The sequence below is a fragment of the Bufo bufo genome, chromosome 9 (assembly GCF_905171765.1).
Source record: "Bufo bufo chromosome 9, aBufBuf1.1, whole genome shotgun sequence".
Classification (NCBI taxonomy): Eukaryota; Metazoa; Chordata; class Amphibia; order Anura; family Bufonidae; genus Bufo; species Bufo bufo.
Genome location: NC_053397.1, coordinates 220391922 through 220405505, shown reverse-complemented (window position 1 = coordinate 220405505; position 13584 = coordinate 220391922). Strand labels below are relative to the sequence as shown.

The following is a 13584-nucleotide window of genomic DNA, read 5'->3' as shown; positions in this document are numbered from 1 at the left end:
GATGGCCATATTAGTTGTCAGCTTTCCCAGGAACGGACAGATTTCTTTTTTTACTGCAGACTGTACATTATGTAAATCATTTAGATTCATGCTCACTCCCCAGTGTATATTATTTCCATGATAATATGGACACAAGGGGCTCTGAATGTCTCTGAATGTCCAGGCAGCTGAACACTTTGTAACAATATAATGTTGCAGGATCATGGAGTTACTTTATATATATGACATACTACAGTGAGGTCCTTCACGTCCCAGGTATGAAACTCCGATTAGTCACTTGCTGATGTTTTTTTGGGGGGCGGGGGCTGCAGTGAGTTCTGAATTAAAACTACAAAGAAATCCATTAGTCACTTCGGAATCATAAAAGATGCATGGGGACGGCTTGTCACTTTGTCTCCAGCTTCTGCTCACATTATCCACAGTCTGGTGAACTAATTAAATAAATCATGGTCATTAAAAAAAAACTGAATTACATGAAGAAGAAGTCGAGAAATGGATATACAGCGGCATTCGTCCTACGTAAATTATCCACACGATTCTAATATACAGACGGGACGACACAGCAGGCGATTGTGGGGAGGAAAGCGTTCCTTCCTGAAAATCACCTGCTCATCAGTGGAGGAGACACATTTACAAGCAGCGATCTCCTCCACAGCATAGGGAGCAGTGATCACTAATGCCATCGCTCGTCCTCATACACAGCACAATCTGCTGTCGGGAAACAATCATTTTTGGGACCACTTGAATGATCTATTACCCAATAAATGAGTGTTTCCCTCATTATCCTAGGTTACAACAGGATGACACTGATACTTGGGGTACAGGATAATGACACTGACACTTGGGGTACAGGATAATGACACTGACACTTGGGGTACAGGATAATGACACTGACACTCGGGGTGCAGGATAATGACACTGATATTTGGGGTACAGGATAATGACACTGACACTTGGGGTACAGGATAATGACACTGACACTTGGGGTACAGGATAATGACACTGACACTTGGGGTACAGGATAATGACACTGACACTCGGGGTACAGGATAATGACACTGACACTTGGGGTACAGGATAATGACACTGACACTTGGGGTACAGGATAATGACACTGACACTCGGGGTACAGGATAATGACACTGACACTTGGGGTACAGGATAATGACACTGACACTCGGGGTACAGGATAATGACATGTATGTCATTGTGGTACAATACATATATTTGTCTAGATTACTGTTATTAACCCTTGCATTGTATTATACCTGCTGTTATGTGCTTTCTGTTCAGATCTCTTTGCACCCTGGTCTGTAAATGGACGTACTCCTCAGATCGAGGATGGGATGACAGTTTCTGGAAGGAGATTGGTCTTGAAGATGTTATAGAAGACAACTATTCAAAAATAGGTAGGAAACAACTAGAAGATTCTTCTTATATCTCTGATATATCAGGCAGTGACTGTGGAGCGCTGCTGACAACCCCTCTGGGGCACAGTAATGGCTGCCATTAGGAGTCACAACGATTGGAGGAGATGAAGATAATCCATAACTGAATATAAAAAGACTCCAGAGGACGATGGGTCTTCTATTTAGGTAATTTTGGGGATTACATGTTTTTTTCTATCATCTTATGGGAGCTACATATTTGGCTATAATACATGAACTCTCACCTGATGTAAGCTACGTTTCGACACACTTGCACAGAGTTATAAACCGTCTGGAGTTGATGATGTATTTATATTATTTCATTTTTAGTAAAACTGCAGAGGAAATCAGTAAAAGAGGGAAGGAAGTTGTTAAGAAAGGGGAAGCGATGTGAGAGCATCTGCTGGAGAGTCTAGGTCAGCAACAGATCGTGTTCTGCTCCGGATTCTGTCCATAAAGTTCAAAACAAACTGAAATAAAGATATCAACACTCAGCATATTAACCCATAAACCTGTCACCTTCTCCACCACAACATCATATAATCTATTATACACAGAATCTAAGTCATGCTCGCTGGATCTGTAGAATATTTCATCAGACGCTGTGCCAATAAGGAATAAAGAAGACACCCAGTAAAGTAAAAGTACTAGAACATTGCCTCCATGTACAAGAATATAACTACTATAGTACTGACTCCTATGTACAAGAATATAACTACTATAATACTGCCTCCATGTACAAGAATATAACTACTATAATACTGCTCCTATGTACAAGAATATAACTACTATAATACTGCTTCCTATGTACAAGAATATAACTACTATAATACTGCTCCTATGTACAAGAATATAACTACTATAATACTGACTCCTATGTACAAGAATATACCTACTATAATACTGCTCCTATGTACAAGAATATAACTACTATAATACTGCCTCCATGTACAATAATATAACTACTATAATACTGTCTCCTATGTACAAGAATATAACTACTATAATACTGCTCCAATGTACAAGAATATAACTACTATAATGCTGCTCCTATGTACAGGAATATAACTACTATAATACTGCTCCTATGTACAAGAATATAACTACTATAATACTGCTCCTATGTACAAGAATATAACTACTATAATACTGCCTCCTATGTACAAGAATATAACTACTATAATACTGCTCCTATGTACAAGAATATAACTACTATAATACTGCCTCCTATGTGCAAGAATATAACTGCTATAATACTGCTCCTATGTACAAGAATATAACTACTATAATACTGCTCCTATGTACAAGAATATAACTACTATAATACTGCCTCCTATGTACAAGAATATAACTACTATAATACTGCTCCTATGTACAAGAATATAACTACTATAATACTGCCTCCTATGTGCAAGAATATAACTACTATAATACTGCTCCTATGTACAAGAATATAACTACTATAATACTGCCTCCATGTACAAGAATATAACTACTATAGTACTGACTCCTATGTACAAGAATATAACTACTATAGTACTGCTCCTATGTACAAGAATATAACTACTATAATACTGCTCCTATGTACAAGAATATAACTACTATAATACTGCTCCTATGTACAAGAATATAACTACTATAATACTGCTCCTATGTACAAGAATATAACTACTATAATACTGCTCCTATGTACAAGAATATAACTACTATAATACTGCTCCTATGTACAAGAATATAACTACTATAATACTGCCTCCAATGTACAAGAATATAACTACTATACTACTGCTCCTATGTACAAGAATATAACTACTATAATACTGCTCCTATGTACAAGAATATAACTACTATAATACTGCTTCCTATGTACAAGAATATAACTACTATAATACTGCTCCTACGTACAAGAATATAACTACTATAATACTGCTCCTATGTACAAGAATATAACTACTATAATACTGCCTCCTATGTACAAGAATATAACTACTATAATACTGCTCCTACGTACAAGAATATAACTACTATAATACTGCTCCTATGTACAAGAATATAACTACTATAATACTGCCTCCTATGTACAAGAATATAACTACTATAATACTGCTCCTATGTACAAGAATATAAATACTATAATACTGCTCCTATGTACAAGAATATAACTACTATAATACTGCCTCCTATGTACAAGAATATAACTACTATAATGCTGCTCCTATGTACAAGAATATAACTACTATAATACTGCCTCCTATGTACAAGAATATAACTACTATAATACTGCCTCCTATGTACAAGAATATAACTACTATAATACTGCTTCTATGTACAAGAATATAACTACTATAATACTGCTCCTATGTACAAGAATATAACTACTATAATACTGCCTCCTATGTACAGGAATATAACTACTACAATACTGCTCCTATGTACAAGAATATAACTACTATAATACTGCCTCCTATGTACAAGAATATAACTACTATAATACTGCTCCTATGTACAAGAATATAACTACTATAATACTGCCTCCCATGTACAAGAATATAACTACTATAATACTGCTCCTATGTACAAGAATATAACTACTATAATACTGCTCCTATGTACAAGAATATAACTACTATAAAACTGCTCCCATATACATTAATATAACTACTATAATACTGCTCCTATGTACAAGAATATAACTACTATAATACTGCTCCTATGTGCAAGAATATAACTACTATAATACTGCCTCCTATGTACATGAATATAACTACTATAATACTGCCTCCTATGTACAAGAATATAACTACTATAATACTGCTCCTATGTACAAGAATATAACTACTATAATACTGCTCCTATGTACAAGAATATAACTACTATAATACTGCTCCTATGTACAAGAATATAACTACTATAATACTGCCTCCTATGTACAATAATATAACTACTATAATACTGCCTCCTATGTACAATAATATAACTACTATAATACTGCTCCTATGTACAAGAATATAACTACTATAATACTGCTCCTATGTACAAGAATATAACTACTATAATACTGCTCCCATATACATTAATATAACTACTATAATACTGCTCCTATGTACAAGAATATAACTACTATAATACTGCTCCCATATACATGAATAAAACAACTATAATACTGCCTCCTATGTACAAGAATATACCGTAACTGCATTAAAGAACAAAGGTGAAGATTTACTAGTGTACCTACCTACTAGTGTACCTGCCTAGCACCATATTTATTAATAGTCTTAGTCACTTAAACACCTTTCCTGTCTTGCCCAACAGGAGGACATGGCTCAGTGGCTATTTTGTGACCACAAAATGTGCCAGCGAATTGGCCCATCTTTGGAGTACAACTAAAACAACAAATATGTGGCGAAAAGTTAGACTAAACCGTCTATAGGTGTGGCAGATTACTCATGTGGCATCAACCACTGTAATAAATCTGGCGCAGGGTAAGACTGTGTTACTATTAGTCGACTCAGTATTAGTAAATCTGCCTCACTGTATATTAGGAAATTGCAAGTGTTTTTATTATATGATGATTGTTTCTAAAACATTTTTTTAAACTTCAGAACAATAGATACAAAAAAAGTCATTCTTACAGAAAAGTAACAAATTACTTTACAATTACTCATCGTCCTTTGTTCTGTGTCACATTGTAAGGGCTCATGCACACGAACGTATTTTCTTTCTTCCGTGTCCGTTCCGTTGTTGTTTGTGGACCATATGCGGAACCAATCATTTCAATGGGTCCGCAAAAAAACAGAAGTAACTCCGTGTGCATTCCGTTTCCGTATATGTCCGTATTTCCGTTCCCCCAAAAAATTGAACGTTTCTTATTATTGTCTGCATTACGGACAAGGATAGGACGTTCTATTAGGGGCCAGCTGTTCCGTTCTGCAAAATACAGAATGCTCGCCGATGTCTTCTGTATTGTTTGCGGATCCGTTTTTGCGGACCGCAAAATACGCAGTCATGTGCATGAGCCCTAAGTTTGGGGAAGCAGACTTCCTCCTGCTCGCTGTGGATACAGGACGTCTCTATAGTTTTCTCTCTTTCGGCCTCACAGGTGTTATATTTGTGGGGTGACTGCCACACTTGGTTATTCTGTGGCTGCTCTGTTTGTGCTGATTTGTGATGTGTTTTCGGAGGGTGCAGCTCGGAGACCCGGGCGCTCCTTTAATCCACAGCTGCCAGTCTCTGCATTGGAGCAGTTTTGAAGTTAATTATTTATGAAGTGTCAATTAGGGCACAAGGTGCTGATTCTGCTACTTATCTAAACAGAATCGGGGGGCCGTCGGCTGCGGGTGTCAGCTTTATGGAGTAAGACAAGGTTTACACTGCTAAATATTTTTCTTTTAATCTGTAACTGATCTGATTCAAGAGAGGGCCAATTCACATAGTGCAATCAAATTGCAGAAAGCTGATGTGGTGCTTTTGAAAATAAATAAATATATATATTTTTGTAAAATTAGTAGTAATTGCAGCATTAAACCACAATGTGAATAGGTGCATACATTGAAGTCAGTTTGCATCAGTTCTTTATGTTTTTTATTCCCCCCACAAGTGTCCGCTAAATCCTCAGATACTCTGCAAAAGAGATGCCAAAGAGATGCGCAATTACAGTGCCAGAGATTCTGCCTTTAGTGCCAATTGCACCCATACAGTGCCAGAAATGCTCCACTTTAGTGCAAGGGAGACTTGCATACGGTACCAGAGACACCCCATATTATGCAAGAGATGCCCCCATACAGTGTTGTAGTCATAGTACATTTTTATTTGCCACAATTTGGCAGAACAAGAGCTCCCTCTTCATGACCGACACATGCAACCTTGTCCTTAATAACGTCATTAGAGGTCACTGTCCCCCCAGAAAGATCAGCTCTGAAATACTCTGTGCTGCTGGGGACCTTGTCATTCTATGTTGTGTACCTGACTCTCCTCTTTCTAATAATTGTTCTTTACCAAGAAAGATTTTTTTAGATTCTGCACCCCAAGACTAAGATGTATGCATCTAAAAGTACAATTGCCCTTGCTCCTTCTACTGTCAGGCAGCACCCCTTCTCTGCTGGTCATCCTCCATACATACAATGGTTGTTGTTGTCTTCAAAGAAAATTCCCCCTAAAAAGCCCCTCCTTTTATGAAGCCCAATATGGATATGGAAGAAAGGGAACAAATTCTGTATATAAAAAAAAAAAGAAAAACTAAAAAGAAAAGGAAATATTAAATTGCTTTTACTTCTTTATTTTCTGCAGCTCTGGATTTGCTCAGATTTTCAGCGCATGTGATTTAATAAACCCTTTGCAGATTGTCAGCAGTAGTAATGAGGGGTTCACCTACCAACAGCAGTAATGAGGGGTGCTTCTTCCAGCAGTAGTAATGAGGGGTGATTCTTCCAGCAGTAGTAATCAGGGGTGCACCTGTCAGCAGTAGTAATGAGGGGAACACCTACCAACAGTAGTAATGAGGGGAACACCTACCAACAGTAGTAATGAGGGGTGCTCATTCCAGCAGTAGTAATGAGGGGTGCACCTGTCAGCAGTAGTAATGAGGGGTGCACCTGTCAGCAGTAGTAATGAGGGGTTCACCTACCAACAGTAGTAATGAGGGGTGATTCTTCCAGCAGTAGTAATGAGGGGTGATTCTTCCAGCAGTAGTAATCAGGGGTGCACCTGTCAGCAGTAGTAATGAGGGGAACACCTACCAACAGTAGTAATGAGGGGAACACCTACCAACAGTAGTAATGAGGGGTGCTCATTCCAGCAGTAGTAATGAGGGGTGCACCTGTCAGCAGTAGTAATGAGGGGTGCACCTGTCAGCAGTAGTAATGAGGGGTTCACCTACCAACAGTAATAATGAGGGGAACACCTACCAACAGTAGTAATGAGGGGTTCACCTACCAACAGTAATAATGAGGGGAACACCTACCAACAGTAGTAATGAGGGGAACACCTACCAACAGCAGTAATGAGGGGTGCTTCTTCCAGCAGTAGTAATGAGGGGTGCTCCTTCCAGCAGTAGTAATGAGGGGTTCACCTACCAACAGTAGTAATGAGGGGAACACCTACCAACAGTAGTAATGAGGGGTGCTCCTTCCAGCAGTAGTAATGAGGGGTTCACCTACCGACAGTAGTAATGAGCGGTTCACCTGCCAGCAGAAGTAATGAGAGGTGCACCTGTCGGCAGTATTAATAAATAGTAGTGAGGGGTGCACCTGTCGGTAGTAGTATTGAGGGGTTCACCTGTCAGCAGTAGTAATTGGGGGTTCACCTGTCGGCAGTATTAATAAGTAGTAATGAGGGGTTCACCTGTCGGTAGTAGTATTGAGGGGTTCACCTGTCAGCAGTAGTAATTGGGGGTGCACCTGTCGGCAGTATTAATAAGTAGTAATGAGGGGTGCACCTGCCAGCAGAAGTAACTAGAGGTGCACCTGTCAGCAGTACTAATAAGTAGTAATTGGGGGTTCACCTGTCGGCAGTATTAATAAGTAGTAATGAGGGGTTCACCTGTCGGTAGTAGTATTGAGGGGTTCACCTGTCAGCAGTAGTAATTGGGGGTGCACCTGTCGGCAGTATTAATAAGTAGTAATGAGAGGTGCACCTGCCAGCAGAAGTAATGAGGGTGCACCTGTCGGCAGTATTAATAAGTAGTAATGAGGGGTGCACCTGTCAGCAGTATTAATAAGTAGTAATGAGGGGTTCACCTGTCGGTAGTAGTTTTGAGGGTGCACCTGTCAGCAGTATTAATAAGTAGTAATGAGGGGTTCACCTGTCGGTAGTAGTATTGAGGGGTTCACCTGTCGGTAGTAGTATTGAGGGGTTCACCTGTCAGCAGTAGTAATGAGGGTGCACCTGTCGGCAGTATTAATAAGTAGTATTGAGGGTTCACCTGTCGGTAGTATTAATAAGTAGTAATGAGGGGTTCACCTGTCGGTAGTAGTTTTGAGGGGTTCACCTGTCAGCAGTAGTAATGAGGGTGCACCTGTCAGCAGTATTAATAAGTAGTAATGAGGGGTGCACCTGTCGGTAGTAGTATTGAGGGGTTCACCTGTCTTCACTGCATAAACCGCCCTAGAGGATGAGTTACTGCGCGCTCTGTGGCGCTGCGCAGGTCTAGATAAAGCAGTGATATCACACCTCTGTACGCAGCTCTCCTGTCGCTCATTGGTCTCTGTCTTGGAGAATGTAATATGACTTTTCGCTCCTGTTTGCCATCGAGCACGCACCCTGCTGTCCTGCCTATACAGATAATAAAGGAAGGTCGTGTCTCCAATATGGCCGCCTCAAGGAAGCTTTAAAAATGAAATATAAACAGTTACAACGTTTACACACTGAACGCACATTATTTCCCTTCTACACTGACATCTAAGAAACCACACAAAGCACAAGACCTTCCTCCCCGAGTCTTCCATACCGCACTTTACTACAATATTGTAGTCAGAAATGACAGGAAGACTGACCACTGTGCACCATTATTATACTGAGAATGTGGGTGAGTTACTGTAAGTACCCCCTGCGCTGAGCATTTCCCATTCTCCTGAAGCACAGTCTCATCCTCTTGTGGTATCTACTTGTTATATTTCGCCCCTCATTGTTTGTGTGGCTATACAGTGCACCGTATGATGTGGTGACGCCCTGACGTTCCCTGCGCTGCTCCAAGGATTGTGGTTAAGGTTGACCTTTCTTTGATTTGAGAAACATTAACAACCAGACTGATTACAGGACTTCTACAGAGTGCGCCCCCAAAGTGGAAACACCACAATTACCAGTCTCAGACCTATTGTGTCCAGCACAAAACAGGGGTAATATACAGTGGTTTCCATGTATTTTACGTATATAAACTGAGTTCATTGCCTAATGGAAAAAAAAAAAAAATGTGATCAAAATTTCATCCCAACAAAAAGTCTTGTACCTGTGTTATACTCCAGAGATGCACTCGATATTCTGCTGGCGCAGTCACTGTGTACATACATTACTTATCCTGTACTGATCCTGAGTTACATCCTGTATTATACTCCAGAGCTGCACTCACTATTCTGCTGGTGCAGTCACTGTGTACATACATTACTTATCCTGTACTGATCCTGAGTTACATCCTGTATTATACTCCAGAGATGCACTCACTATTCTGCTGGTGCAGTCCCTGTGTACATACATTACTTATCCTGTACTGATCCTGAGTTACATCCTGTATTATACTCCAGAGCTGCACTCACTATTCTGCTGGTGCAGTCACTGTGTACATACATTACTTATCCTGTACTGATCCTGAGTTACATCCTGTATTATACTCCAGAGCTGCACTCACTATTCTGCTCGTGCAGTCACTGTGTACATTACTTTACTTATCCTGTACTGATCCTGAGTTGCATCCTGTATAATACTCCAGAGCTGCACTCACTATTCTGCTGGTGCAGTCCCTGTGTACATACATTACTTATCCTGTACTGATCCTGAGTTACATCCTGTATTATACTCCAGAGCTGCACTCACTATTCTGCTCGTGCAGTCACTGTGTACATTACATTACTTATCCTGTACTGATCCTGAGTTACATCCTGTATTATACTCCAGAGCTGCACTCACTATTCTGCTGGTGGAGTCACTGTGTACATTTCATTACTTATCCTGTACTGATCCTGAGTTACATCCTGTATTATACTCCAGAGCTGCACTCACTATTCTGCTGGTGCGGTCACTGTGTACATATATTACATTACTTATCCTGTACTGATCCTGAGTTACATCCTATATTATACTCCAGAGCTGCACTCGCTATTCTGCTGGTGCAGTCACTGTGTACATACATTACATTACTTATCCTGTACTGATCCTGAGTTACATCCTGTATTATACTCCAGAGCTGCACTCACTATTCTGCTGGTGCAGTCACTGTGTACATACATTACTTATCCTGTACTGACCCTGAGTTACATCCTGTATTATACTCCAGAGCTGCACTCACTATTCTGCTGGTGCAGTCACTGTGTACATACATTACTTATCCTGTACTGATCCTGAGTTACATCCTGTATTATACTCCAGAGCTGCACTCACTATTCTGCTGGTGCAGTCCCTGTGTACATACATTACTTATCCTGTACTGATCCTGAGTTACATCCTGTATTATACTCCAGAGCTGCACTCACTATTCTGCTGGTGCAGTCACTGTGTACATACATTACTTATCCTGTACTGATCCTGAGTTACATCCTGTATTATACTCCAGAGCTGCACTCACTATTCTGCTCGTGCAGTCACTGTGTACATACATTACTTATCCTGTACTGATCCTGAGTTACATCCTGTATTATACTCCAGAGCTGCACTCACTATTCTGCTCGTGCAGTCACTGTGTACATTACATTACTTATCCTGTACTGATCCTGAGTTACATCCTGTATTATACTCCAGAGCTGCACTCACTATTCTGCTGGTGGAGTCACTGTGTACATTTCATTACTTATCCTGTACTGATCCTGAGTTACATCCTGTATTATACTCCAGAGCTGCACTCACTATTCTGCTGGTGCGGTCACTGTGTACATATATTACATTACTTATCCTGTACTGATCCTGAGTTACATCCTATATTATACTCCAGAGCTGCACTCGCTATTCTGCTGGTGCAGTCACTGTGTACATACATTACATTACTTATCCTGTACTGATCCTGAGTTACATCCTGTATTATACTCCAGAGCTGCACTCACTATTCTGCTGGTGCAGTCACTGTGTACATACATTACTTATCCTGTACTGACCCTGAGTTACATCCTGTATTATACTCCAGAGCTGCACTCACTATTCTGCTGGTGCAGTCACTGTGTACATACATTACTTATCCTGTACTGATCCTGAGTTACATCCTGTATTATACTCCAGAGCTGCACTCACTATTCTGCTCGTGCAGTCACTGTATACATACATTACTTATCCTGTACTGATCCTGAGTTACATCCTGTATTATACTCCAGAGCTGCACTCACTATTCTGCTGGTGTGGTCACTGTGTACATATATTACATTACTTATCCTGTACTGATCCTGAGTTACATCCTGTATTATACTCCAGAGCTGCACTCACTATTCTGCTGGTGGAGTCACTGTGTACATTTCATTACTTATCCTGTACTGATCCTGAGTTACATCCTGTATTATACTCCAGAGCTGCACTCACTATTCTGCTGGTGCAGTCACTGTGTACATACATTACTTATCCTGTACTGATCCGGAGTTATATCCTGTATTATACTCCAGAGCTGCACTCACTATTCTGCTGGTGGAGTCACTGTGTACATACATTACTTACCCTGTACTGATCCTGAGTTACATCCTGTATTATACTCCAGAGCTGCACTCACTATTCTGCTGGTGCAGTCACTGTGTACATACATTACTTATCCTGTACTGACCCTGAGTTACATCCTGTATTATACTCCAGAGCTGCACTCATTGTTCTGCTGTTGAAGTCACTCATCCCCACCATGCTGCAGAGATGAATCTACAAATAACCCCTATTTGAGGTGTCCTGGATTGTCCAGATTGGTAACACAATCACCCCAGATCTTCTCTGTCCGGTCTCTTCAGTATCCGTGTCTAATCTTTACCGTGCTCCTGTCGCTCCCTGGTATCTTTCGTTACAGAAATACATTTTATAGAAACTTTTAGAATTTTTTGTTTTGCCCGGAATGCGTGAAAGGTGCGGCGGGGCAGTTTGTTTGTTTTTATTTCAAAGCTTTTATTGCAGCAGATGGAACCCTGAATCGGCTCCCAATGATGTTATTGTAAAAGTCTGCGCTTAGGCTAATTCCTCACCCGGACGCGTCTCATGATCTCATTGGAAGCCGTAATCGCGACGCTCGTCCCCATTAAGCTCAATATGAAAGGAACGTATAATGAAGGCTCAGGGCGTTCGCGTTAACACCTCCGTCTGTGGACCCGGGTGCAGTTTTCTCTTACAGATGTTACGTTGTATGTGAGTTTTTCTCAGTATTTTTCTTGGCTGTTTATATTCATTTCATTTTGAGGAACGCGTTAGTTTACAAGATATTTTTCTCTTTTTTTCCGTTGATAAAAGCCTCCTTTTTTGGCAGCCGCCGTTTGTAAAGCGTGTCCGGGGCCCTTAATTAAAGTGTTTCCATGTTGAGGTGAATAGATGCTCAGTTTTCTGCGCGTTTTATGAAATTTTGTGACTGGTCTGTAAAATCTGTATAATAATTTAATTAGGAAATTTCTTAAATGAAAATTGGTCACATGTCCAACGCGACTGCAGAGACAGAATGGCGGTTTTACCTGTCGAAGGGCTATCGACTGTGTAAAGTAAGACAATATGCAAAAACAAAAAGCAAGATTGTTGCTATTGTGATGTATGTAGGTGTGTTTGTTCACTTCCTAAATGAAAAATGAATCAACCCTCTAAATGGTCTTCATTATAAGTTTCCTACCATTTTGCTTCTGCAGGGTATGTGTAAGTCCTGCACATAGCTGCTGGTGCTGCTGAATCTGACATAAATTGGTCAGAGCTCTTCTCCTATTTCTGACAGTTCTCTCTGCTTTCCCTTACCTCCGAGATAGCAGCAAGGAAGGGGAGCAGATTGTACACAGCAGATCAGAGGGTGGAAAGGGGGAAAGCATCCAATGGGATGTAGACAGAGAGGAAAGCACATACAAGACAATCTGCAAGAGGTGAATCACATAGGCTGTGTACAAGTGTAGAGAGAAGCAGGAACATCAGACTCACACAGTCCTCCGCATCAGTGTCACAAGAGAGAGTAGATCCCTCATTAGGAATCAGTCCAGAATTAAAGCTGTGCTGATACATGAGGACTAGTGAAGCCAGCAGCATCCTGGACCCACAAATCTCATATCCAGCATGTATTATTGGGAGGGAATGTTTTAAGGGTCGAGAAATCATGTTTCATTGTCTGGCATGACAGGAGAACACTATCTATTGGAATGCATAGTGTCTACTGGACTGTGGGGTCGGTGGGTGGGTAACGCCACTAAGTACAAGATGCTCATCACCTGATGACTGTCAAATATTCTTTACAGCCCAATATGTATATGTAGCTATATCACAGATCACAGTTTTATTACTTGTGGGCTCTTCCCATCATTCATGTGCT

The 13584-nt window shown here is 40.4% G+C and overlaps 1 protein-coding gene across 3 annotated transcripts in view; it reads left to right on the top strand.

Moving 5' to 3' along the window:
• Nucleotides 1-13584, top strand: part of FGGY (FGGY carbohydrate kinase domain containing) — a 159012-nt gene that overhangs the window by 49311 nt on the left and 96117 nt on the right. For 2 of the 3 annotated variants that reach the window (XM_040408068.1, XM_040408069.1), the window contains exon 6: nt 1294-1409. In XM_040408068.1, the coding sequence (XP_040264002.1) occupies nt 1294-1409 (116 nt within the window). Of the gene's footprint in view, nt 1-1293; nt 1410-1452; nt 1596-13584 lie in introns of those variants that run through there. The other variant, XM_040408070.1, reaches the window with a different exon arrangement.